General features: G+C 48.0%; 1 protein-coding gene across 1 annotated transcript in view; it reads right to left on the reverse strand.

Annotated features, from left to right (window-relative positions):
• Positions 1-27,511, reverse strand: part of RTN1 (reticulon 1) — a 121,845-nt gene that overhangs the window by 38,996 nt on the left and 55,338 nt on the right. The window contains exons 2-3 of the mRNA XM_064511913.1: positions 17,350-18,096; positions 12,147-12,929 (exon numbers count right to left, since the gene is read on the reverse strand). Of these exons, the coding sequence (XP_064367983.1) occupies positions 12,147-12,929; positions 17,350-18,096 (1,530 nt within the window). The remainder of the gene's footprint in view (positions 1-12,146; positions 12,930-17,349; positions 18,097-27,511) is intronic.

Raw genomic sequence — 27,511 nt, forward strand, 5'->3', positions numbered from 1 at the left:
CAGACATTGTTGTTTCTTCAGGAGAAAAAACAGGCCATTTGAATTGTTGGATCATTGCATGCCTCTTATTTTCTGTATTGCTCTGGATTCACATAAGCAAAGCAGACTCCCAAAGAAAATTTTAAAAAATCCTTCCCTTTTCAGCAGATATTGTTATTATGTCACAATCAGCAGTGCAGTTTCAGAAACTAAGGAAAAACACCAGTAAAATCAATACCCACTTCCAGGTTTTATTCCCAGTGGAGGAGGGCTCCCATCAGACATCCCCAGTTCCAGGACTGCAGCGCAGGCAAATGCTTTAGCTTAACCTCATGCAGACTACCAGAGAAACAATATAGTTCAAGGAAGTCTGTATTTCACCTAATATCCAAAGGAGTTGAGGGGAAAACGATCCTGATTTAGGATTAGCCTTAAGTCCCTCTTTATTCAGCCAAAGACTCAGGCTGAGATGTTCAAAAGTTTGTCTTTCACCTCTCATTGAGAACTGGGGGCTTATTCTGCATCATCAGACCTTAATCATAAATTTAAACCTGTCCTGAAATGAGTCCAAACTCTTGGTTTGAATTGAGTGATAAGACTGGTCAAAACCCGTGATTCCCAACCCACAGAGCATTCCAGTGGTTCAGATTCAGTATTTCTGGCAAATAGGCAAACAAAATAGTCCAAAAGTTCCTCAAAAACACTACATTTACAATGAAATTTCATTAACTGTCAACACTTTCTTTCAATAAAACCAAAATGTTTTGATTTTTCCATCTCCAAATTTGTATTATAAACTTCACAAAGCACCTCCACAGCTAAAAGCATAAATTATTATGGAGAAAGCTCTTTCACACCATTTAGAAAAAAGTCTTGTAGATGGCATAACTTTGCCCCTTCCTAATACACAGTATTTTTTTCTTGTTTCTGTACTCCCAGAATAAACATTTCTCCTTACTGTATATTATGTCAGCCATGGAAGAGTGATCAATAAGTATTAGATTTCTGTATCAATAACAAATCTCTGCGCTCTCCCTGGATTACCCAGGCAAAGCATCGCTATGTCAAGGCATCTGGAAAAACCATCACTCGGTTTTCCCAGACCAGATTGTCAGTGTCACAGCCACGATAAGAAAGCAAGTTGGCCTTGAAAGAACCCCCTTGCACAGAAGCTGAGTCATTGATCACTGCTGCCGAGACACACCGAAAGGGGCACTGTATCAAGATTTTAGCTTCTAAAACATGCCTGAGCTGTGGGCAATTCTTCAACCATTTTTTCTGCAGAAAAATCACTTGTGAGCAGGGCGGTGCTCTCCTTGCATCTTCCCAAGGAAGGGAATGGTGCTTGCAAGTCTCTACCTGCGAACCTTGTTTCCAGGACTGGTGAAACCCCCTGTGGCCTCAGGGATATGGTGGGGATTGGTCTCTAATGACACCCTTGTGGCGGTTCTGCAGGTGACCAGATCTTGGGGAACGCTGGTAAATAAGGTGCTCTTTGAGATTTCCCAAGGAAGTCCTGGAAGGGACCTCAAGAGGTTGTCTAACCCCTCACGCAGCCCAAGATGGGACAACCACAGGTAAGATACGGCCACAGCTTGCACACAGGTCTCCCTCGTTCCCCTAAATGCTCAAGCTGCAGTAAGCCAGGGTCCCCGTAGCTCCTGCACCTCACCACCGCTCCTCCCTTGAGTGTGCACCAGCAGCCGCCCAGGCTGTAGGGCACTGGCAGAGCCAGGCAAGCCCTGGGCTCGGGGCAATTTTGCTGCCTCCCGCCAGCTGTGCAATCCAGCTAGCAGAGAGGGGCATTATACACGAAACATCATTCTTCTTTAGACCTGTTTTCAGCAGGTTTCTGTTTGTATACAGATACCTGCTGACTTGCTGCACTTGGCTTAGACATTGCCCTTCATGGCTTAACAGGCTTGGATATTTAAAACATTTGACATGATAATCTGGCTCCTGTGTATAATCAAACAAGAATCTCTGTTTTATTTTTCTCCAGTTGGGATATAATCTTGACAGAAACATTTATAAACCTCACCCTGTGCCACAGCTATCAGAAATGTCTATATACTTGTGTTTGAGTGCTCTGACTTAAGACAAGTCTTCAGAGGCAGTCCTTTCCTCTTAAAGGGAAGATATATGAAAAAGGAAGGCTAAGGCCTATAAATTTTTATAGCTGCTGTACTTAACTCACACATAGGCAGTGGGATTGATGGCAGTGCTGAGAGAAGAAGTATGATCATCCTACATTAAGGTACACGGAATTTTAAAAGCACCTCTGAAGAGCCAGCCACTGCAAGCGTTCAAGCTGCTTTGATACCTATGCTTTAAAAGTTTGGTCCTGCCCAACAAGTGGAGAGCAATTTTCATGAGTGCAACCAAAAATCAGGGGAGGGGACGGATGCCAGGGATGAAATGGTTCAAAACGTTCAGGCTATGGAAACAAAGGCTGGGATTCAAAGGGCTTGGGACTTATTGAGATATTTCTGAAGGACATTTCAAGGTCATGCTTTGGTATATGTTGATTGTGCTGATCAGGAGAGGGTATCCTTGCACTTGGCAGCTACTGATCCCAGCCAGTGGCAGAGAAGAAAAGCTGCCATCTCGTTTGCACACAGTGTGCGCGCAAGAGAGTCATTAAATGGAGGAGAAAGTGCACAAACTGCAAGGAGCCTCAGGATCCCTTCCTCTCATATGGAGGGACTCTGGCACTCTTCAGGACAGCATACTCTTGGGGGAGAAGTGCTCCCCATGGAGATAGCACGCCCTAACAAGAATAGCCCAAAGAGGCCAAGCAGCAACCGTCTAGCCCATGGTCCTGTCCCTGAGAGTTGGGAAAAGTGGAAGCTTTGGGAAGAGTTGAAAAGCTGCAAGATGTGACCTTCAGATACTCACACAGCTGCCACCAACAGCAGGAACTGTGACTGCCAGTGCCCTTTGGGGACAGGGAAAGCTCCCGTGAGTCTTGCTTGCCTCATCTGGCTCTGGACACACAAAGACTCAAAAAGTGTTTGCATAATTCCTAGTGAGTGGTGAGATCTGCTAATAAAAATTCAGAACTCATGCAAACCATCATTCAGGGAGAAGAGAGAAATTTTCCCATTCTTAGCTTTGCTGTGCACCTGTCCAAGCACCATCACTAAGTGACTGTTCCTTACTTATGTGTCCCTGCTACATTCCCACCAGAGCAGGACTCCAGAAAGGACACCAAAGCCGGTGCCTGACAAGCTTCTCCTCGTCCCCTCTGTAGGAAGGAGGGGTGACCCCGCAGATTGCCAGTGCTCCAGGTGTGGCCTAACACGCGGTTTAGCAATGCAGGTGTCATCTCTTTCTCTAAGACCATCTATACTTAAGCTATTTCATTGGTTTGCAACTGGGAGTGCAAGTTAACCATTCCTAAAGGGGGTAGGCAGGAGAAGGGCCCTGCATAGAGCAGAGAACGAGGAGACTTCTGAACCAAAGTGGGCTGTGGGGTCAGACAACACAGGAGGAAGGGACTTGTTGGCTCAGGGGAGAAATCCAGCAGATTCCTGGAAAAGCTGTGAGCTATGACTCTGGGATCTCTTTCTCCCAATATTTACTTACTGTTCTTGGGAAAGAGATTGACAAAAGGCTCAATCCTCATTTAAAACAAAACAAAACAAAACATCTTTCTAGATGCATCACTCTGCGTTACCCAAGCAAGCCTGCTTCTGCTGATATTCAACTGTTTGAGCAGGAAGTCATTCAGGTCCTTAGAAACAGGCAAGATTATCGTAATTAACTTCATTTTTTCCACTGGGCTTCCCCAACCCTTCAGAAATTCCTCCATGTGTGTCATCGTGCAGAAAATTAACCCAAAGTCAAATAAGTCAAAGTAGGGAAAGATGAGTTAGCTCAGCCTGCTGCAAAAGTCTGAACAGATGTTTCCAAGCAAAATGGAAGAGAAGCTTCTTACAGCAACAGAATTGGACATTGCACTGCTGGAACGGGATCTATAAGCCCCATAGTACCTGTAGGACAGGTAAGTAACACATTGTCAGTCTGGGGAGGGCCTCCACGCGAGCACTGTCTCCAATTTTCTTCAAGAAGGGTTTCAACTGTGGTGGAAAGAGCTGAGAGAACAATGAGGAGGCTCAGAGGGCTGGAAAAGGTGAGCAGAGACGAAAAGCTGAATGAGCTGGAGTTGTTCAACCTGAAGCATGGAAAGCCGAAGAAAGAATGACAACCATTTTTGATAGACACCCAAGAGCTGGTGGAGGAGGTATCAACAGAGGCCTTTCCAAACAAGTGACAAGCACCTGTCAAGAACAATTTATCACTGATCCCGGCTGTGGGCCAGGAAATGAGCTCTCCGGACCTTCAAAGTCCCTGCCAGCCCTGCTCTCTATAAGGCTATGTCGCGTGGCATCTTCTCTGTACCTGAACCTGCATGCACGCCTGCAGCTCCTAGCAATGAGACAGCATGGCACCTCTAGGAACCTGGTTGGGTTCGAAGTCTCCAGCTGTCAGCTGCACACTGACCTCTCCCTTTGCCCAGAAGACAGACAATTCGATGAAGACCTGAGCAACCTGATGCAACCGCTTTGAGCAAGGGGTTGAACGAGAGTCCCCCAGAGGTCCCTTCTGACCTAAATTCTTCCATGTGGGAAGCAGCACACTGAAATTCACTAATTTACTCTGAGATTTTGTGCCAAAGCTAGGCTCAAATTCATGTTTTTACCTCTCCAGGCAGGCTTTACCTTGCTGCTTCTACAGCATCAAGAGGTGCACGTGCTGCCTGCAGGAAATGCAGGGCCGTGCACCCGTGCAGACCGGGGCACAGCCTGCTCCGATCCTGGGCAGGAAGCCCCTCTGCATCACACCTTTTCCGAGCAGGGACTTTCTAAGGGATGCAGAACTACCGGAGCCCTATAAAAAGCCAGCTGAAACAAGCAAAACAGATGGGCTGGAGTGTGGAGGCACTTACAGCAGATGGCACTCAAATATTAAACTAACATTACCTTATGCTTAAATCTCAGCCTGACTTGCTGCTGATTGCAGAGCCAGCCTGTTGAAAGCTCGCAGACGAGAAATGAGCCTCGTATTGCTAAATCATGCTACCAAGCATCCCCCTCCCTTGGAAAAATGCCTCACTAGCGACTCTGCCGACAGAAGGGATGTGCTAATGCAATGCAGACAACGTTATGCCGAACAAAAACCATTCACAATAACCGAGGCCCCTCCCAGACCTCTACTGAGAAAGAATCTCATTGTGAAACTGTGTTCAATCAGCTTCTCCATGGCAACAAGCAGAGGTAGATACAGAGGTTCAAGTGAAAAAGCCCACGCTGCTTTGTGCTTGCCCATGTCGAGTATCGCCGTGGGATAGCTCCAGACACCATGGGGCTGCACAAGAGGCACCAGGGAGCAGGGGAAAGTACTCGTGAACATGGGGCTCCTTCTAGTGCCACCCCCAAAGCCAGAAGTGATCCTTACGATGGCCTGTGACACAGCCTAGGAGACACCGAGCTACCACATAGACCTGGGTGGCCATATGCCTCAATGCCCCTCATGCATGTTTAGAGCCAGAGTGGCCATGACGAGTGTGCAGTAAGGACAGGGGTACCTGTCTTACAGGGTATCAAGTAGACTAAGTGTTTAAAAAGACCTGCCAGAGGGCAGACAGATCAGGACACTTCATCGCAGAGTGACGTAGGACTGTGTTGCAGAAGAAAGCATTTTATATGATGAATTTTGACTGCATTTCCTGGCTGGAAACCCTGCTTGGAGCCTGGGCACTGCCGGTTGTGCCATCTAGTGTGTGACTGACAGCACAACCGCACAGAACCAGGGCTGGGTTTGCCTTTTCCTACCCTGAATTTTGCCAGAAAATAAAGAGAAAAGAAAATTAAATGTAGAGGAAGATGATACACTCCATAGGGCAGAAGTCAGTTAATACAGAAACGCCAGAGGTAAAACTTACTACTGAACTGATAATAGCAGATACAAGTGACAGTATGGATATATTTTGTTAGTATTTTGCAACTAAAAGTGACATGCTGAAATCATAGAACGAGAACTGTTGTGCAAGGCCAGTAACTTACAACCAACTTACCACCGCAAGCCATTGCTAGGACAGTGCAGAAGAGGGGCTTGGGGAAGGTTCAGACGCGAGTGAGTGTTTCTGCACGTGCATATGCAACTCTGGTTGTGCTTCTAGGTTCAGAAATAACCAGCCAGCCTAGTCAAACAATTCTCGGGGCTGCGACATTTCCAGCAGAGACCTACACTGTCATCCTCTTCCTTCACACCGCAGATGAATCTGCAGACAGCTGACAGAGGGATTCAAGACATCCCCCACAGTGTTCCTCAGCCCAAGCGTCTGCAAGAGATGCCCACAGCGAGCTGTATGCATATAGGCCTGGCTAACCATAGAAGGAGGTCTGCAAGGATCAAAATGAAAATGAGAAGCAAACAAAATAAGTCTCAGGGCAAAGCTGGTTGCAAAAACAGTCCTAAAAATGGACAGGGTTTGTTCAGTTATATACTGGAGAGTTTCTGGTGCCTTAACTATGAACACCCACTTTTTTTTTTTTTTTAGTCTGATCTCAGACATTTGATCTGGAAAGTAGCGTGCTGCTGCATATTTCACTAAATGGATCAAGCAGAAGGAATCTCCTAATGTTATCATTGAAGGAGAGGCTGGAGAGCGAGCCTGGCCCTTACCGAGTGCTCCCAAAACAACGGATGCGATGCCCCGGCCTCAGGGAAAGCTTCCCCCGGAGACACCAGCCCGCAGCAAGCCAGGCCTCCTTGGTCCAAACGCAGAGCCACGTCCAGGCATGGCAACAAAGACAGGAACGGGCTCGACCAAAACGCTCCTTCCCAGCCCACCTCGGACCAGGCTTCCTTCAGGCTTCTTGCAAACTGCCCGGAGCAAAATGAGGCACTTCCCTAGGAGAGCAGGCCTTTTCTGACCTTTCCTACATGCCTAACCCATGCGCAAGCCCAGGTGGCTGCCTGGATGTCACCAGAGCTGTGTAAGGCCATAGTGCTGTGCAGGCCATACTGGGTGGCAGAGGCCATACTGGATAGTATTATCCAGTTTGTGAGAATCTGAGCTGTTGCAAGACAGGCTTTTGTAGAACATACCCAAAAATCCACATTTCTCATTACAGCTACTGGAAAACGTGAATAGCTAATCTTCTTTCTATGTGGTTGAATATTATTTAAAAAAAAAGAAAGAAAGAAAGGAAAAAGAAGAAACAGATTTGACAACTTCCTTCCTGCAGAGCCACAGCCCACAGAGCTCGAGCCCTGTTGCATAAGGGTTGCATCCACCTCTGGGAGGAGATGGAGGGGGAGACGCGGGGGCAATGACAGCTGAGCAGCAAATGTCTTGCTACAGCCCTGCCTTTCCCTTTTTTCCCCCGCAGGAGACAAGGGAATTGGTAACAGTCATGTAGGCGGTGACCACACTGCTGTGGCCAAAGCAAAGCGTGTGTCACAACGAGCAGTCCAGCCTCTCTGATCCTGCAGAAAAGCGAGGCTGCTTAGTGGGCAAGGGCACGGGAATAGCTCCACTCCTTCAAAACACGATAGTTATGTCAAGCAAAATGGAAGTAGGAAGCGACTGCCCGTTTTTATTATTGCCACTGGATGGCAACAGACGTTAAGCAGAGACTTTGAGTTATCACTGCGCCAACCAGGCATCCACTTGCTGAGCTCCACGTCGTTTTGGGGGGGGAATGACAGAGATTACATCAAGCCTAGCAAACACCCTGGAAGGATCTCTGCGGGAGTGAGCCATGGGCTGACACCAACCCGGTCAGCAAGGCTGCACCCGGCATCTGATTGAATGCTGTGATTTCACATAGCGCAGCTTCTCCATTGATCTTGTGGAGTGTGCACTCAAAATCAATCCTGCCTTGCCAGCCCAAGGCAAAGCCTTTTAACAAGCTGCACAAAGTATATTTAATGCCGCAGACTGGGGTAAAAGATATCTCAGTGGAATTCCACCACCGGTCTGTGAAACAGTTGGCACTTACACGTGAAGCTGACGGCTGACCATTTTTAAATTACATACCCTGGCTACTAGCTGGCCAAAAGCCATGAAATGATCTAACGTTGGGTGTCAGAAGTACAGCCAGGCACGGCAAACAGCTTCATCTGAGCCATAAATTTCCCATGGATCTCCAGAAATGCTGGGCTAGCACCCACCTCAGCTCAGGGTGGGTATTACCAAGGGGACAGCGGGGTCGACCCCCCCCCCCCCCCCCAGAACACTGCAAGTGTTGCTAAAACCATCCTTTGTCATTCTGTCTCATTACTGATGTGCTGCGGTGGTGTAACACCACCGAGGTAACGTGCACCAAGGAGGTAGCACAAAACGATGGAGGTAACGTAACCAGTTTCCGTCGACCTGCTTTCAAGGGGTTATTTTTATTAATGCTTGAAAGCCTTACACAGCTTTCGCATGTTCACAAGCCTGCCCCAAAGCCATCAGCAGGGATTTCTGTGACGCCAAGGTCACCGAGACGAGCGTGCGGCTCGGGAGCAAATGAGAAAGTTACTATATCCTGTCTGGGTAACAGCTGTTTTTTTTCTGTTTTCTGTCTTGCAACAACTAGTCTCATCGTGTTAGTATTATCTTAATGATAAGTGATTATAATGAAGGTAATTCTCTGTCCTCGTTCTGGCGGTGAGCTGGTTATTTCCCTGACCACTGATGAAGCTCCAACCTGCTGGAGCTTGGGGGGATCCCAAGGGGCAGCTCTGGTCCCACCAGGCTATTTAATGCATCCCCCCAGATTCACCTCTGATTACTTGGAAACGCAGCTGGAGAGTTTCACACAGCCAGTTCAGCCCCTTGGGAATTGTCCAAGTGAGGAATGAATTCTCTTTTCGCAGGTCAGGAGAGCCCCATACTCAACCTTCAATACAAAAAACTTAACTGCCACCCAAATCCCACGTGTCCCACACAGCAAGCATCAGTGACGAGAAGGTGGTGTAAACTGGACCCTACTATCATCCACATTTTCACTTCTTGGGCACCCCCCCCATACTTTGAAACTGTCTTTAAAAAGCAACATAGATTTTTGCAATAATCTTTTTAAGAGGCTTTACATTTTTGTCTTTGTTTTCATACTTCGCTTGGAAACTCTGAAGGCAAACACATCTTTCAAAAACCCGGTTAAGCTAAGAGCCTTGGCTAATCACATGCCTCCAGGAGCTGAGGATTTAAGTAAATCACAATGTCCCATAAGAGTTATGGGGAAATTCGTCTCAAATTCAAATATTTTTAGCAAAAAATCAATGGAATAATACCGATTTCTACCTTTTTTAATCTTTTTTTTTCTTTTACTAAAAAAAAAAGCAAAGCTGATTCCACGAGGGGCTGACTGACCTCTGCAGGCAGTTGTTTGATGTGTCATTTATGGACATGCTTTTACACATTTGAGTCCTGGACAGCAGCATTTTGGTAGGGCACTGGAGCATCCTGAGGGAAAAAAAGCACCCGCCAAAACGGTTCTCTGTGCACCACTGCACAGTAACTAGCGGTCGCATGTCCGTCCTCGCCAGGACACGGGGAGAAAGTCTGCTCATGCACACGGGGGTTTTCTCTGACAACCACACGAGAACAAACCTCTGCTAGCACCAGTTTAAGCAACGACAGAGATTAAATGAGAGGCAAAAGCCAGCCTGGAAAATCTGAATATGCTCAAGGGGGGCTGGATTCACTCTGTGTGTCGCTGTGCCAGGTTCAGCCGAGCGGTAACGAGATGTTTGGCTCCTCGGGTTACGCTGTTCAAAGGCACCCACACAGGCTGGAAGGGAGATCTCTCTGAGGGCAACAGCCCCCTGTGAAAGAGGGGCTTGCAAGGCAGTGTTAGGGATTTTTCAGCAAAGCCTGTTGATTAGAACATGTCTCCCCCTGCAAAAATTGCAATGGGAGCTGAAATCCCAAAGCTGCAGTGTAGAGATTTAGCTGCCCTGGAGATATTCTCCAACTACTTTCTCCAAATCCACAGCCAAATCATGAGTCCTCTGCCCAGCAGAGCACAGAGGATGCAGCATCATAGCAGAGGACAGCTGGGACATGTCGCCGACACTGCAGGGAAGATGCCTCAGGAGCAGAGACAGCAACTACGGAAAATTCAAACAGCTTATAGGGTTTGGGCAGGGCCTGGACCAGTCCTGCAAAAGGGGAGTTTGGAAAGGAGGAGGAAAATGGTTGGGGCCCATCCTGCCCACGACAGAGCCGAGACGTGTGCAGTGCAAGGCTGTGAGCCTAGAGAACCAGACAGAAAAACATACATAGAAGCAATAATCATATGTTTCTTATTCATCCTATTAATGCTATTAAGTCATCATCCCCCAAAATAGCATTAATATTAACATATCTTATTATGCTGCAGATCTTGCAGTCTGCTCCTCAGCACATTGCACTAGTTCGAGGTCCGGCTGTTTTTCTTACTCGATTTGCACGCTCGGGTTCACAGTACTGGATAAATCCATTTGAAAAGTGTGCCACTTAACCGGCTCTGCCACATCTCCAGGCCATCACGCGGTCAGACGTGGGTGGAGGAAGAAGATGCTCTCTAAGAATGAGGGCTGGGGTTTACCTCCCCCCGTCTCTATCTGCCTACCTGTGGTTTGCAAAGAAGTGGATGGTTGCTAAATTGCAAATGCCCAAACTGTTCTTAAAATAAATAAATAAATAAATAAAATTATCAGTTTTAAAACCATGCACAGCACCCTTCTCTCTCATCCAAATTGAGAGAGAGGCCTCAGCTTCCCGCATCTCTCCTGGCCTCAGCACAGACTCTCTGGTGGCAGCAATAGCATGGGATCCATCCTCCAAAATCTGATGTATTAACCTCTGAAACAGTCACATTTGACGACTGCAGCCCAAAGCCTAACCCTCCTCTCTAGGTGTTTACTAAGCCACTTCTCCCTCCTGGAGCCGAATCGGGCAAGTGGTTTTCGGAGGGATGCTGCCCGCTGGGTGCTTCCCGCGAGGGCAGCCTGCGGCCGGGCACCGGCCTCCCGCGGCGCGGGGACGAGCACCGCGGAGCCCCGGGAGCACACACAAAACCCTCATTATTATGGACGGGGGGGTTCAGCCGGCTCCACAGTGATTCATTCAAGCTGCGCCAGCCTGCAGAAACAGCCGGAGCAACCAAGCCCCACCCCTTTCTGCCTCTGAATGATTCCTTTTCCTACACGCATCCTCAAAACGGTTATCCTCACGTTCCCGGGAGCGGCAGAGCCAGCTCACCGATTGCACCGCTTCGTTGTGCAAGGCAAGTAATGTTTCAGAGAAGGAAGTGCCAATTACTGCTATTTGTCCTGCAGATCCCTGGCATCCGAGTCAGCCACATGTTGGGGGGTTCCTGCTCAGTCCTGAAAGCAAAGTTGCACCTCACTAGCGGTATCTGCACATTTAAGCCTTTGCAGGACCAAGCTTGTGCCCGTGTTGCTGTGCCCATTTTACACAGCTGCAGGTGTGCACACACACTTGCAAGTCCTGCTCCTGCCATCCTGAGGATGGAGGAAGCCACCCCAAGTCTCTCCCTATCTGCTCTCCCTGCACCACACACTTGTTTCACCTTATTTTTGCAAAAATGTCCAAGAATATTGAACACTAGTTATTGTTGTTGGTGTTTTTTAATCTAAGGGGAAGGGGAAAAAGAGGCAAGAAGGGAAGGTCAGAAATGATGCGTCTGTTGGGTTACTCAAGCCCTTCCTGGGCTGCAGTCAGACACTGCCATGGTAGATGTGGTGCACAGCTCCCCGTGGACTGCCAGGAGAAGTTCACCAGGCAGAGGGGCAGGACCAGGCCCAGTGTGGGGAAAAAAGACTGCCGAGACAGCAAAGCGTGGCTTCTAGCTGGAGGGACTGACCTGGAAACCAGACGAGGCCATCCAAGCCTGAGCCCCTACATTACTGCAGGCTAATCCCACTCGCTGCTACATCTTCAAGCTCAGCTGGTGATGGGCCCTGCAAGCGAGACCCCATGGGCTCCCGTGGGAGCTGCTCCAGCGGCCACGTGCTGCACACCGGCACCGTTTGCATCCAGATTCGCACTCGGTCATCAAGCATCAACACTCACTTCTGCACTACCTAAACCTCCCATGTCCCAAGCAGATGCTTTGCTCCACCTCCCCCAGCTCATTAGGAACAGAAACAGCTGCATTTACCTTTCTGCTTATTCAAAAATGGCAGCAGGGGTGAAGCCAAGGGACTTCTTTTCCCAGAGTCCTTGGAAGACACTTTGCTTTGGTTAACGACTGTTTCTTCTATGGGTTTCTTCAGGGTTATTCTCTCCTTCAGCTCCTCGGTGCTGACGGCCGAGGTCGGGGGCTCGGCGCTCGCTTTCGGTGCGACAAAAGAGCATTTCAGGTAGGACGCAGAATCTGCCAGGTTTTCCCTGTTCATCCTGCTCTCTGTCGTTTTACTTACTTCATAGTCTGAGGGGTCGGCCCGCGAGCCGTTCTCTTCCTTGATGATGTCCATGATGAGGGGCTTCATCAGGGGGGAGTCGTGCTCCCTCTTGGGGCTCTCCTCGGAGGCCGAGGAGGCGTCGCACGACTCGATGATGAGCTCGCTGTCGAGCTCGGCCTCGCGCTCCTCCCGCAGGATGCTGTACTGGATGGAGGGGGAGGCGGGCGACGGCGGGGGGCCCCCGATGTGGCTGAAGGTCATGTAGTTGGAGTGCAGCGCTTCCTCGGCCGCCAGCGGGTCCTCCGAGACCAGCTCGATCTCCGAGTCCCCCGACTCGGCGCTGCTGGCCTCGTTGTCGAGGGGCGAGGGCACGGCGGGGCGCCCGGGCTTCGCCCGCTGCTCGGGCTTCTCGGCCGAGAGACTCGCCGACCGCGGCGCCTCCGAGCCCTCGAAGGAAAAGCCCTTGGCTTCCTTGATGGCGCTGATGAGTTCGTCCTCCGACAGGCTGCCTTTGCCTTGCGATTCTGAGCCGGACGGTTCTGCCACCCGGGAAGAGAGGGAGAAGAGGAAAAAAAAGAAAAAAAATTATTAAAAATGGTAACTTTGGGCTGCTTAGGTAACGGTGCAATGGGTTTCAAGCCAGCACAGATCCCTCTAGCAGAACTGATAACAGGCAGAAGTCTCCCCCTCTATAACTAATAGCAACATTAGCTTGTCCTTACAGAGTGTTTTTCATGCATATTCCTCAAGCACTTTATAAAAGCAGCAGGTATTAAAAGAGGTAAATAGCATCATTTACTAAGGGGGAAGCTGAGGCACAAGGTGATGCTGGCCAGTGGCTCAGCAATGGGATTTTCATCAGGAAAACTGCCAAGCGCGAGGAACATGTCCTCAGGCCACGTGTGATGGTATCTAATTGTACCCATCAAATAAGTGCCTGTTCTGGGGGTAAACACAGGGCTGGTAGAAGTCGGCAGGTTTCTGACACTTCTGATTTTAACAGCCCACATTTAGTTTCTATAAATTTTGTCAAACTAACTTCTGGGGTGAAAAGTTACAGATCACAAATTTTTCTCTGGCTTTTTTTTTTTTTTTTTTTTTGTGGCAGGAGAAGGTAAATTCTCTGTTTGCTCTTCCCTCAGCTGTGTCTGAGAGTAAGACTAGAAAACCAGGCTGTTTCACCCATTATAAAGATGTTGAATGCCATTTACTCTGGGAATATCTAAAACTGCCATGATTTCAAAGTCAGGCTTGAAATTTAGCAAAGAGGTAGCTGCCAAGCCAGGAGCATGTGCCTTGTGTTGGCCTGGTGAAAATACTCCCACGGTTGGTCTAACAACAAAAACCTTGGAAAATCCCCAGTTTGTGCCTGCTCAGTGGGGTTTAGCAGCTAAAAGTCTCCAAAGATTTGCAAATATTGGCTGGCTGCTCCGAGGTTGCCGCCCGCTTTTGAGCAATGTCCAGCAGGCAGCAGAGCAAGAGGAGAGAAAGGGAGGATGAAGAGAAAGGAGAAGGCTGGGACAACCCTGATGGTGAAGCTAGGATCAGGTGGGTTGGGGGAGAAAGTTTTGGGGGCCACTTGCCTATTTTGTGCTCATTGCCTGTATTGGCAAGTCTCTGAATAATGGACTAAGCCAGCGTCCAAGCTGGACCAACCTTCAGGTATTGCCACACTTGGGTTAAGAATGAAAGGCTACCAAATCGTTTTACCTCCTGGATCCAACCCCTTTCTGTCCCTGAACTTCCTTTTTATTTTTTTTTTTTGCACTCTCCACAACACATCCCATCTCCTCAGGCCTCTTCAGGCAAAAATACAAGATAACCAAAACACTTACACCAATGATGCAGTCGCTGCAAACTAGCCACGTGTTTTAAAATGAGCAGAGGTTTTGTTTAATTTTGTCTAACGTTTAATCCTTACTCGCTGTCCTAAAGCATTTTTTCACATGCAATCTGCCAATATGATTCCTAAAGCTGTGGCAGCCACCACAGCATCTTGGGAGATGGACAAGAAATACAAGCCCCCCCGGCAGTTTTAATGCGAGTGCCTAGCCCTAGCTGCCAATACAGGTCCTATCGCACAGTCTTGCTCCAATAATCCTTGACCACATCTCATTAATGTCCACGTTTGCCTGCAGCTCCTCCGACAGCAGAGCCGTCTGCCAATACGTCCATCTCACACGAAAGCCGTTCCGTAACCTGGAGCCCAGCAGCAGACAGGCTTGAGGTTTAGGATGCCAGGAAGTTTCTGTTGAATTAGACACGCTAAACAAGAGCCTTTGCCTCCTTTCCCTGGGGCTGCAGTAAAGCACGCGTAAGCTGGGCAGCTCTACGGCGTTACAGCATGGCATTATTTTCCCCCCGAGCTGACCTACGATGAGTTAACTCGGCGCTCTTCCAGCTGTACATATGACCGCGAGCCCTCGGCACGCAGCAACCCACCGCTGCTCCGACCCACCTAGCTCCTGTCCGTGCCCGCAGACTGCAACACTTGGCTACGACATCTGCCCTGGGGACAAGAAAGGTCTCTGCAGCCAGCAGCCTAGTGTTGTATTTACCGCCGGCTGGGGGGAAGCCTATAAATACCCATCGGCTTTCAGCGCCGATGCAGCGTACAAACAGCCCGTGTCTTCTTTCCCCAGAAAGATCATCGCTGTTAATTAAAAAGCAAATAGCTCTCAAACACCCTAGTCCAGGCAGGGAGGGCAGCCGTGGGCTCCAGCTGGCTTTGCCAGCATGTTTGAGGGGTATCTAGGAGTGACGGCTTTGCTGGGTCACCAGGTGGAAATAGCGAGGGCAGGTTTTAATTTCTGCTTAACTTACAAAAGCAGGGCCTGGGCACAGCACGTCCCTGGCTGCAGGAAGGGTGGGAAATCCAGGGGAAATGCACTGGAAGAGCCAGTCTCTAAAAGCAAGGCACCTGCTTCTTTCTTTACCGCAACAAACGAGCTTTCCAGCCCCACAACACAGCGTGGTGGGACCTCACAGGGCTCCCATGGGACATTCAGACCATGCTGGGGACCGCCTTGGCCCCCAGAGCACCGTTCCCATGCTGGTGAGCCTGCGGGGCACTTGGTGCCTCCCGGCAAGGCAGCAGCCTTGAGCCTCAGCTGCACAATATTCACCCATTATCATGAGATACGGTTATCCAGAATCACGAAGCTGGCCTTCTGGAGTCATTAAGGACTGAATAAATAACAATTAGTGCCCGAAGTTCTTAATTACCTTCTACTGTAAAAAGTGTAAATCAATAAAAAAAATGGAATAACTTGGAAGTAGCATGTGATATCATCCAGTCAAATTAAAAAAGAAAAATGGTACTCTTTAAAGCCTATTTATTATCTAAAAATTCTGGCTAATGAAGGTAGTATAAACTCACAGCTGCTGGGGACTCTTTCAATCTCTTTTTTGGAGAGGTGTGCAAATGCATACTCAATTTTGGATAGGAACCAGGTGCTTGTTTAAGGGTAAGAACTACTGTGGGTTGAAATTCCAAAATGCCATTCCATGGAAATTCCATCTGATTTTTAAATGTTTCTGGATATCATCAAAACAATGCAAATTTCAGCTTGTGAATGTTCATTCTGAAATTTCAAGATTTTGATCCAGAACATTGAAATTTAATTTCAAGTCTCAAAATTCTGTTTCCTTTCCAATTGCTTTATTTCTTTAGAAATGCCTCATTACTTCCATATTTTAGCGGTGGACAGCAGTACCTAATATGGGTGACTAGGAATAGGTATCATGTATCACTGCAGCAAGCACACGGTATGGAAATGCAAAAATGAGGGACTGCGGTGCTTGCCTCTCTCTGTCAACAGTAGGAATCAGGAGCCTTTAAAGGAAACTGGCCCTGTGTCCTTCCAGCCCCATCCATAAATGCGGTGAAAGCATTTCCATAGTCAGCACTTTCTAAAGGTGCTTCCACCTGAAAACTTATTTTTAACAATTCTGGCGCTTATTTTTAACAATTCTGCCTGAATTTCTGCAATGGTTTTTTTTTTTTTTAAAAAGAGAGAGAGAGTTAAACAGCCATTAAAACTAAAAAAGTGAACCCAGCCAGTCACAGCCCTCAAGTCCCATGCATCTCATCTCCTTTCAGGGCACATGGGCGGCCAAGAGACCTCAAATGATGAGGTGCAACCGGAGAGCTGCCGGGCTGACAGTCCTGGGGCACGGGGCTCTGCCAGCCTGGACCTGCTGCTGACCTCCTGAGTGGCTCTAGGTGACTTGCTTCATCTCCTATTTCTTTTCCCAAAGTTGTCTGATAATCCAGAAGTGGTTACGCCCAGGAATATCTCTACCAGCACATGCCACACCTGAGGAAGTAGGGAAGATCTGAGCTGCTATCGTACCATGAGTAGACAAAAACAGTTAATTCCTAGTGATAAATATCCCTGGCTGCAAAACTCCACAGCTGCCTGAAGTCTTCACCAAGACATCTCACTTCTCAGGGGGTTTCTGCCTGCAGGACTGTTGCCAGATGAGCTTTGGTCAAGACCGAAGCGATGTGCCCTCTGTGATGCAGCATCTCCAGAGGAGCAACCCCGCAATCTCAGCCCTCGGGAGACAAAAACCGGCTTGTGGCATTGTCTGAGCACCCTTCTGCCATGGTTTCTCAGCTCTATCATCCTCATCATGCACACAGAAATACAGACGGCAACACGAGCTTGTCCTGGGAAGGCTGCGTCATAAAAATAAATGGCTTGGCAGAGGAGAGAAACCCTATTGGGCCCCTTGCGGCTGCAGCATGAGCCCTTCCTGGACACCAGATCCATGTGGATGAGACATCACAAACTTCCCGGACATGGACACCCATTGCCTGGAGCTCACACCTCCACAGACACTACCCAGTCCACCCCGCAAGACACAAAACCACAGCCATTTCTGAGCGCACAAGGCTATTACGTTCACTCACTTAATAGGGAAGAAAGGTGCTGAGCACCGTGGATGACTTACCTGTGCCAGACGACGGCGGCGTGACGGACCCCGGGCTGTCGTCCTCTGGCTCTGACACGGTCACGGTTGGAACCACCTCGTGGCTCGGTTTCAGGCCGGTTTCTGGTTTAGTTGGACTCGTCTCTTTGCTGGCAGGCTCCCCCGTGCTTTCTATCTCAGTGAGGGTGATCTTCACGGGCGCTGTCACTGCGGAGGCACTGTGCTGATCACCAAATCTTTCATCTTCAAGTGGGTCTTCTTGCTCTTTGGCTGCCTTTGTGCCCTCCAAATCCATCCTCAGAGGTTCAGCAGCTTGGTCGGACTTGGCTGATATTCCATGATACTTATCGATAAGGCCTGGGCTCTCAGCTTCTGAGTCTGGGTCACGTTTTTCTTGGTATTTTATTTCTTCTGATCTACTCATGTCCATATATTTATAAGCTTCTACTTTCATGGGGTCTGCTAAGGTTTTATCGACCTCAGTAGATTCTGCAGGAGTCATCTCTATTCCCGAATCTGAGCTAAACAAGCCGCGGGACTCAAATCCAGTCACATCTTGAACAGGATGCCCCAGTGTATTAAACCCTTCCGTGCTGCCCGAGCAGGGAATGGGGCTGTTCTCCTGCTGATAAATGCCCGTGAAGTAGGTGGAGTCCCGTGGAGTGGTGTAGTGGACATCTGAAATCAGAGACGTGTAGAAGGAGGTGTCACCTCCGTTCGTGGCCGTGGTGGAGCCGTAGTCGAAGAGGTGCGATGAGGCCATGCCACCTACAGCAAATGGACAAAAACACCACACAGTGAAGGGACAAGCCACTGCACATATGGGTCTCTCTGCAAAACCGTATTCACTCCCCATTCATTTTAGGGTCATTATTTGTGATTCGACCCATGTACCAGACTCGTTTTCGCTTGCAAAAGCGTTGGGACTGTCTCCTACTATATGTTCAGGTAATGTAGCAGCCCATCCATCCAATGAGGCTCCCAGCTACTGCTGTATCTTAAAATAGCTATAATAATCCATGTAGCTGCTAGGAGATGGAAAACCTACATGAGTGACTCCTGCTGCCATTCCTTGCAGCTCCCTCAGCGAACTGAGGAATCACAGTGCTGAGAAGGACCTCCAGTCCTCCAGCCTGTCCCTCTTCATGGGGTGCCATCAGCTCTGCCAAGTCATTCTTGAGAGAGATTTGTCCAGCCTGTTCATAAAAATCTCAGAGATGGCAACTCCGCAACCACCCTCCCAGTCTGGCCCAGGGGGTCACTGGCCAGTGTCTTTCCCTGTTCTCCAAATTCTTCCTTGTGTCTGATCTGAAACATCTGTGCCACTATTTAAACCTATTACTGTTTGTCCTATCCCATCTGGGCAACAGATAGTCCCCCCTCCTCTACACAACATCCTTCTAATATATTTGAAGACAGTTATCACAGCCACCCTCCTCTAGTCTCAGTCCTTCCCAATGGCTCTTTTTTGTAGCTCCCCCCATTTGTCATTTCTTTCCTCTCAACTCTTGCCAATTGGCTCGCATTTCTCCCAACGTACAGCCCAAAACGAGACACAGCAGTCTAGCTGAGGCGATACCAGCTTCCTCACCTTAGAGACCCCTGCCTCTTCCTAATTTTTAAGTAATTCAGTCTGCAAGTGTCCCAAAAAGACATTCACCTCCCAAAGCACTGAGAAGCCCTGGCTCCCAGCTGGTGGCCTGTACAAATCTCCAGCACCTCTGAACACTATTTCTGTGGCCCAGATTTGCAGGGAACTCAGTTCCCAGCCAGACACCAACATAAATCTCCCTAACTTCAAACTCTCCCAGCAGGCTACCTTACCTAAAAATGGAGGCATCAGCATAAGATGCTGTTTTTAAGACCTTGGTGCTTTGTTTTCCTTTCTATAAAACATGGATGGGAGAGAGAGAGAACAACGCTTACGCTTTATTCATACCCTCTCTAAAACACAGCAGAGCCAAAGCAACCCACAACAGCACAAATCTACCATGATATCAAACAAAGTTCAATAAACAATTGCTCACAAAATATTTGTTGAGGAAAAATAAAGATGTTTGGTATTCACAGAGCTCCTTCATCTTTAGAAGAATAACATGAAAATATCTACCACGTCTATGCTCAGACACCAAGAAGTCTCTGCCTTATTGCACATTTGAATTCCAGATTTTGAGCTCTGGCTGATGGGAGAAACTAATCGCACACTTGGGGTCAGAGCCCTAGTTATCCCTGTGCCCCTAGCACCTAGAAGCCCTGTTTTTGTCCCGAACAGTCATTTCCCCAAATCCCACTGTGTTCATGGGGAGGCCTCATCAAGAAAGTGAGCATGTTGTACTGACCTCTCACCTCCCTTCCCAAATCTTACATGTGACCCAGACTCCCAACCTGGCTCTCAGAGATTTCCAAGAGCTCTTCAGAGTCTTTCAACGGTGGCTTTAGCTCCATCTGCAAATATATTTCAATGGAAAACCAAAAAAATGCAAAGGTTATCCAGCTCCCTATAGAGGGAGGCAGCAGACCCCAACGCGAGGACAGCCAGCAGTGCCGCTTGCCCCAGGTGGCCTCCCTCCCTTCGGCAGCGTCGAGCTGCTGACTTCAGCACGGTGCTGAGTACACCAGCCGGACCCGAAACAGATCCTGCACTAGAAAACCACCCGCCCTGCGGACAGGAGAAACAAGCAATGCGGCGAGAACATGGCACGGCCTCCACAAACGTCGTTCTCAGAAACAAAGGTCTACTGTGGGCTAAAAACTCTAGCGTGGTGTCATAGCCTTTTAATAGTGTTTTGGCCACAAAGAGCCATTTTAAATCATCTTCTCTGACTTCCTGGATATAACTGCTATAAAATGCACCTGTGCATAGAGCTCAAAAACTTGCACTTGCCTAAATCCTCCAGAATAGTGACTGGCCATAGTTAGACTGGACCCTACCGGGAGACCTGGGAGAGAGTCTCTGGTTCATCCCGCCCCCTCAGACTTCTTCCCCTATAAAAGGGTGTCTTCTTCCCCTACACTGGGAGCCTCTAGCTCAGGCTAACCCTTAGGCGGGCAGTAGAGCCCATCTGCCCCCTTTCCCCTGCTTCTTGAGCTTGGGAGATCACTGCCCAGCTGCCCACCTTCTTCCAACACGTTCGCTACTTCAGGAGGTAAAAAGCATCGCTGCAGGACAATCTTATTCAAGCTGACTGCAAAGCATTTCATATGACATAAAATAAACATCAAAAAAAATCATGAGCAAACTATAATAATTTTTTTTTAAATGCAGAAAAATGGGGGAGTTCTGTTCGAAGGAAAATTGTCATTACAAAAAAATTCCCACTGGAAAGAAACAGAAACGGGAAGTTAGTAAGCAGCTCTAGATTTCATTTTCAGTTTTTATAGCAATACTAGACTTGTGAGACAACCAGAGCAGAGACTAAACATCCCCATCCAGTGATTTCCAGAAGCCCAGAAAGCCTCGTCCTGTGCGAATTGCCTGCAAAGTGCACCAGCATGAACACGGTTAAGCCTTCACCCCCGCCCAGGCATCATTTTCATAGGCTGCCGCTAATTCCCTCTGTCACTGCTAATTCCCTCTGTCACGCTTTAAGTTCCTGGGAATGTCACTAATCGAATTACAAACAACAGGCGAGGGGCGCTCTGATTGAGGCACTAATATAAAGCACAGCTTGTGACGACGGAGCAAAAGATGTCCCGCAAGGAAGCAGGAGACGGAGCGACAGATCTGTATAGGGTACAGGTAGAGGGACGTGGAGGAACAAGGCTGAGTTAAGAGAAGCTGGTGCATATAGCTATGGGGTAGCCCGTTAGCCACGGGCACATCGATCCACGCAGCATCACCGAGGCGGTCCAGCTTCCCCAACCTCCACCCTGCAAGAAGCACAGCGCTCCTCACCAGCTAAACACGTGCCGTGTCCCAGGCTATCGAGCACAAGGCCAACTTCACGGCAATGCTAAAGGGACGCTGCTGCAGCCGCAAAGCCAGAAGCCGGGAAACGTCAGTGTTAAGGTTCCTGCGCTGCTGGTGTTCATTTATTTTCTTTCTCCTTGCACATCCATGATGACACCATCTTTAAACACACAGACTCCACTGCTTTTTTTCTGCAGCCCTCTGTGCACTAAGTGCCTGCAGCTCGTTTAGTGAACCTTGAAGCAATCTCTTTCCCCCCCACCGCCCTGACACTGTTCAGTGAACGACCCCAGTCTCTACTTTGCTGCAAAACCTTGCTGTGTTTTGCATGCACTACCCAAGCCCTGCGCAAAGGCAGAATGACCAGGTCCCTCATGGGTGTTTTTGTCTTGCTCAGCAGCAGTCAGAAGAGCAGATTAGCAGAGAGTTTCCATAGAAATATTTATTATCAGGCCAAGATCTTGTTTCAGAGTGGTAGAGCTCACTGCAGAGACTATTCTTACATACGTGAGCCTGGGACTGTTCCCCCATCTACATAACTTTACATTCGGCTACTCTGAATTTCACCTTCCATTTTACTGCCTGCTCACTCAGGGCTGTAGGATCCTTCTGCACCTTGTTGCCGGCAGCTCTGGTCCTCACTGCTCCAAATGACTCAGTCTCATCAGCAAAGGTATTTGCAAACGGAAAACCACAGCAAAGCCAACACAAAAGAAACGAGGGCTAAGTTAGGCTGACACATGCGCCTCAGGTCCCAAAAGCCATTTTTACATGAGCAGTAAACCAAAAATGGGTAGGTTATTTGTCTTTCAAGTATTTTTCTTGCTGAATTTGCTTTTTTTTTTTTTGAAAATTATCCATAAACAGGCTTGGATTTTCACAAATGTGTTGGTTAGCTGAAATTATCTGATGCATTGTTTATGCCAACATATTTCAAGCTGTGAATTGCTGACTACAGACTATTCATGCCTGTTGCTGCCAGGATCTGCTGTTTGTAATTTACTATTTGTGCTGGGTGAGTAGCTGTCTAAATCATGGGGTTTCAGGGCTGTTCTTTCATTAGATGATTCCGCAGTGCTCACTGGGCCTGATCCAAAGCCCACTGAATTCACTGGAAAAAATCCCATTGATTTTGAGTGGCTTCAGATCAGATTGCCATGCAATACTTTCTGCTCTGGGTATTCATGAAAAAAGTACAATCACCCCACTTTCAGCAAGCAAAAAAAAAAAAAAAAAAAAAAAAATTAAAAAAAATCTATTTTTGCAAATATTCCAAGACTATTAGTAAAGACTGAACACAAACATAGTCAGAGGGAATTGAAAATGCTTTCAAACTGGCATTCATGGGTGCTGTTTGCAGCTTGCATTTCTGCTTTATCCCATATTTTATGTCAGATGCAAATGCATTTGAAGCACTTAGTAATGCTGATCGATAGAGCAGTGAAAGGGTTTATAATGTATTTGTGTCAGGTGCTTCATAATAGAAGTTATAGCAAGCCAAGAGAGCTCATAGTACAGCTACTGTTATTCAGAGAGCCAAGGAAGATATCACCCTATTCTTTCTGATTTTTCAGCAGAAAGAGAAAATAACCCTGAAATAGTCATTGACAAAAATATTACCTCGCATTTTAAAATAATACAAACCCAGTATTGTAGTGGATGTTAGCAAATGCTGAACTTAAAATGGGCTCCATGCTGCTCCCACACCTTTTTTTTTTTTTTTCTCCAGTGTTTTTGCAAAAAATGGTGAGATCAGAAAACACATTTCCTACCGAGGTTCAGCGGGGGATGACAGAGTTGCAGGGTGCACGAAGGTGCATGTACACGCATGTGCGAGCAGGGAGGGATCCTAACCCTTGAGACAACTGCAGAGCGAAAAACGCTGAAGACAGCTCAAAATGGCTAATTACCAGGATTTAATGCAACTCCATATTTCCATAGGGGTTGATTTAAAACCGTCAGTAAAAGCGCCTCTTATTTAGGAAGTGTGAGTATATGAACTATTAGCCTGGCTATTAGAGAAAGAAAAACCTATATTAGCTGAGCAGGACTTTGCTGAAGAATGGTGTATTCAGAGCCTAGCGATATTAAGCAGTACACTCGCCGACTTCAGGTTTATTTAGTTCAATATCCGTGGGAAGGAGAAGCCTTGAATAGCATCGGTAATTGATGGCAGTATCAGGTCTGAATTTAGCCTTGTTTCAAAGGGTTTTATCTGGATTTTCCTCAAACGTGCCCAAAAACTTGCCTGCCAATTCAGGTAAAGCAAACCTATTCACTGCCTGAGAGCAGCACTCCTGCTTTCGTGTAACACGAGCCCTCGGGAAATAATTTCACTTCCTGCAAACAGCTAAGCAGTAATGGGTCCGATTCAAACATTTAGAGCACAGCTGAGATTCTCAATACGTTACATGTGTTTTCATCAATTGTAAAGAAAAAATTCTTTTTGAAAATGACTGTTTTGTCTCCTCTGAATAAGTAACCAAATGCTCTAAAAATCCTCCCTACAGGGCTAGATTTAGAGCAAATCAGCAACTGGCACATGATATAGTTTAGAAATCATCGTTTCCACACAGAGCAACTCTTATTTTAAGAAAGGCAACTAATGTCCGGTTTGGATCAATGAAAGATGAAGTGTTCCAACATTCTGGAATAGGAAACTAAAAACTAGCTGAGGATAATAGATGAGAAAAACAGTTAATTTAAACAAAACTGATTTTTTTTTCAAACTAGAGTACATCCAGTCTTCTTCACCGATTACCCCAGAATAGTCCATGTGTTTAACATATTACAGTCACACGAATAAAATAACCAGTATCCATGTTAACGTGTCTGTTTTTATCTAGAGGTCTTCACATACAACTGTGATGACCTTCAATAGCACAGACAGACTGACACAGAAGGACACGAAATTTCGGTTCCGTATAACAGCTGTCAACCCAGCAACGTGAGGTTCAGCATTTACCATACGCCAGTGACTCATTCAGAATTATTAACTTTTTAAAAGAGGAGAGGGGGCACTAATCTTTAATTAGATAATGCTATTTTTACAGCCTGGAGCTGTATTTGGAAGCAGACTGATCTCTGGTGCAATTTGAGGAATCAAGGTTTTGACGACCTTTTTGGGGAAAAGCAGAATAGCATGAGTAAGCCTCTTCCAGCAAATTCCTGTAGGTCTTTAAAATAGCTGGCTCTGCTTTTGCTCTGGATCTGGCAGCTCGGGAGCCCTCACCCGCTGCCCAGTGCCGTTACTCCCAGGAGCAGGGTGCTCGCAGCTCCCTCCCCTCTCGGCCGTAGCTGCCTTATCCACACTGATCATGGGCTCCCTGCAACAAGGTCCACCTCATCCTCGTGGGGCAGTCCCCAGTCTTTGGTAATTTGTGGTCCTGGAGCAATAACGAGCCAACAAGCACCACGAACAAGCTCTTGTTCTGATGGTCCCCAAGCCATGCGGGAGGGTCTCGCAAGCCACGTATGATGCCCAGGTCACAGCACCTGGAGCACCTCAGCCCTTTAGGTGTCAACCAGATGTTCCAGGTAATAAAAAGAGGCCAAAACTAAGTGAAGAGCTTTTTTCAACACAGCAACTTTGGTATGATCCAGGACTCCAGAATGCACTAAAAAGCTCAGGGATACACAGTGGACTTCCCTACAGGTGATTAGGCTAAAGCTTGTCTTCTAAAAACATACCCCAGTATTGCCCTAAAGGTTCAAGGAGATAGTTGAGTGGCATACCAAGCTTTTTAGTGTTTAATTACCCTTTCATCTAGAAAGTCATTTCAAGGTTGACAGTGTCCAACTCCAGCTCCCAGTTGCGGGCTCCTATTGTGTCCCTCAGCACACAGAAAAGTCCTCTTTGCTCGGGGTCCTTGTCCCCGTGTACGCATCTGCGCACAGGCAGCAAGTCACGCCTCGGTCTCCTCTCCGACTACCAGCACAGATTGCATTTCCCAGCCCCGCATGAGCAGGCTTACGCCTCAGCCACTCCATCATTTTTATGGCTCATCCACAGCCTCCTATCAGACAGATACATCTTCCTGCTTCCTTGCAAGTACACAACACAAATAGCTATTAGAGAGTTCTGCCTTTTATGCACCGACCTGACAATTTTAGCATCTGGCAGTAGCAACAAGCCTATACTTGCCCTTGGCTTCTTTCTATTCCTAACATATCCTTAAAAATGGGGGTGGGGGAGGAGGAAAAAGGCAGGGAAAAAAAAGGACAAAAAGGCTTTTCCTATTCTTTTGATCAACTGTACAATTTTTTTTTTCTGAGTTTACTATGCCAGTTACCTTCATTTTTAACTTGCATTACATTACTTCTCACTGTCCTCTCAGTTGTAGTCTTTTTATACAGCAATCCAATATTTATCACTTTTCTATATTTCCTTATTGCACCCTACCTCCCCCCGACGAAGGTGTACCAGCAGTCCCAAGGCTATCTCCAATTCAAAACACAGCTGGTCTTCTTAGATTCAGACCAAGCTGTTTCTCCCTCTCCGCTAGGTTTCAGTCCCACGTCAAACCTCAGGAAAGCCCTGGACATTTCCACACTCCCTTTGCAGGTGCTGCTGCTAGCAGTGGTGAGGGCAGTCAGCGTAGGTGGCAGAGGCATCTCTGAGCCCCATGCCAAATCACACACCACTCTGAAGTAGGCTGGGTAACACTGGGGATATATAGGTGTACCACTTGGGAATCACACTCTTGATTTTACAAGACCTTCTCCATGAGCTTTCTAGCCCCAGATACTGCAGTGCCTGGGCAAACCTCAGAAGTACTCACACACCTGTGTGATTCGAATGGAGCCTGAAACCCCAAATCCTAAAAGCCCATCTGTCTCCACACCAAATGCAGGCACTGTTGCACTGCTGGATAACACCGTTAAATAAGCTCTCAGCATCTCCCTTCGATCAGCCGTTCTCAATAGCCAGAGCCAGACGTCAGCCCAGAGCTCTCCCACCTCCAGATGCTATGCGTTGGACGTGCACAGCAGCAAGCTGCTTGCAGCAAAACTTTATTGAGCGTGCATTCCTGGCAGAAGTGCCAGCTATTCCTTGCTGCCAGGAGATGGTGCTCTTTGTTTTAGCTCAGGATTTGCAAACCCAGTTTACAGGTTAGTAACTTTTTTCTCCAAAACTCTCCTGATCCCAGCTGCGTAACTCTGCAGGGCACGGCATGTGCAAGCACTAACGTCCATACTCTGAAAGCCGTTTTGTGACTCATTTGCACAATAGATGCTGCAAGAAAACTGGATGTGCTGGAAGGATACGTGCTCCTGTTCTATTATTATTTCCCCTGGCGCTCTGCGCAGGTCCTGAATGCCCTGGGGGGACCAGGAGCAGCAACGAGGCTGCATCCTGCCGTCTCGGAGTCACTGCCAGCTCTTTGCTCTGCTCCTGGGGACAGGAGTGAGTCAGTGCACCAGCTGCATGAGTTACCCATCCTTCCCTCGAGATCACGCAGCGGCACAGAGGAAACGCTGCCGTGCAGAGAGGCAGGTGTTGTCTCCTGTACTGGCAGGAGAGCAAAAGGACGGGGACGGGGCGGGGGAGAGCTTGATTCTCTTTATATTCCAGTTACTCCATTGACTTTAGTGGAGGGACTCCCCAGGGCTCCCCCATTTCGGTTCTCAAATACACGAGGCTCAGCCAGGATCTCAGCCCCGGAAACCTTTGGCCACAGGGGATGAGCACCCTCGAAGCAGAGGGAGTCACCACCCCCTAATAAGCACGGGGGGTTGGGGGAAACAAATTCCTTTCAGTGCTACAGCCCATGGATTGGGTCCTGTCGGGAGCTTCATTTTTGGGGCTAATTTAAACCCTCTCTCCCAGCATCATGTTACACAAAAGTACAGTCCTTCCACATGACTTCCCAAGCTCCTGCCTGGGGGTTTCTCCCACCTCCTTAGCTGACCTCTGCTTTCTTCTGAAAACCAAGCGGACACGTATCAGGCCCTGGCTTGGCTGCCGAGTGCTGCAGCCCCGTCTGCGGGAGAGACACGTAGGAAACACTGATGAGCTTTTAACGAGATTAGGGCAGATCCACTTTGGGGAGCACAGGGACACACTGCGCTGCGGGTACCGCCATCCCAGCAGCCAATTAACAGCATTTTTTTTTCCATTGAGGCCTTGCACAAGAACGGCTATCCGCTCCCTGCGAGCAGCCCTCAGCAAAGACACCAAGGGCCACCTTCATGCCACAGATAAAGTGTCACAGGGGACCCAGACTCACCCCAAAACAAGTCAAGGAATGGTGCTCCACTACCCACAGAGGA

This window comes from Dromaius novaehollandiae, chromosome 5, assembly GCF_036370855.1.
Source record: "Dromaius novaehollandiae isolate bDroNov1 chromosome 5, bDroNov1.hap1, whole genome shotgun sequence".
Lineage (NCBI taxonomy): Eukaryota > Metazoa > Chordata > Aves > Casuariiformes > Dromaiidae > Dromaius > Dromaius novaehollandiae.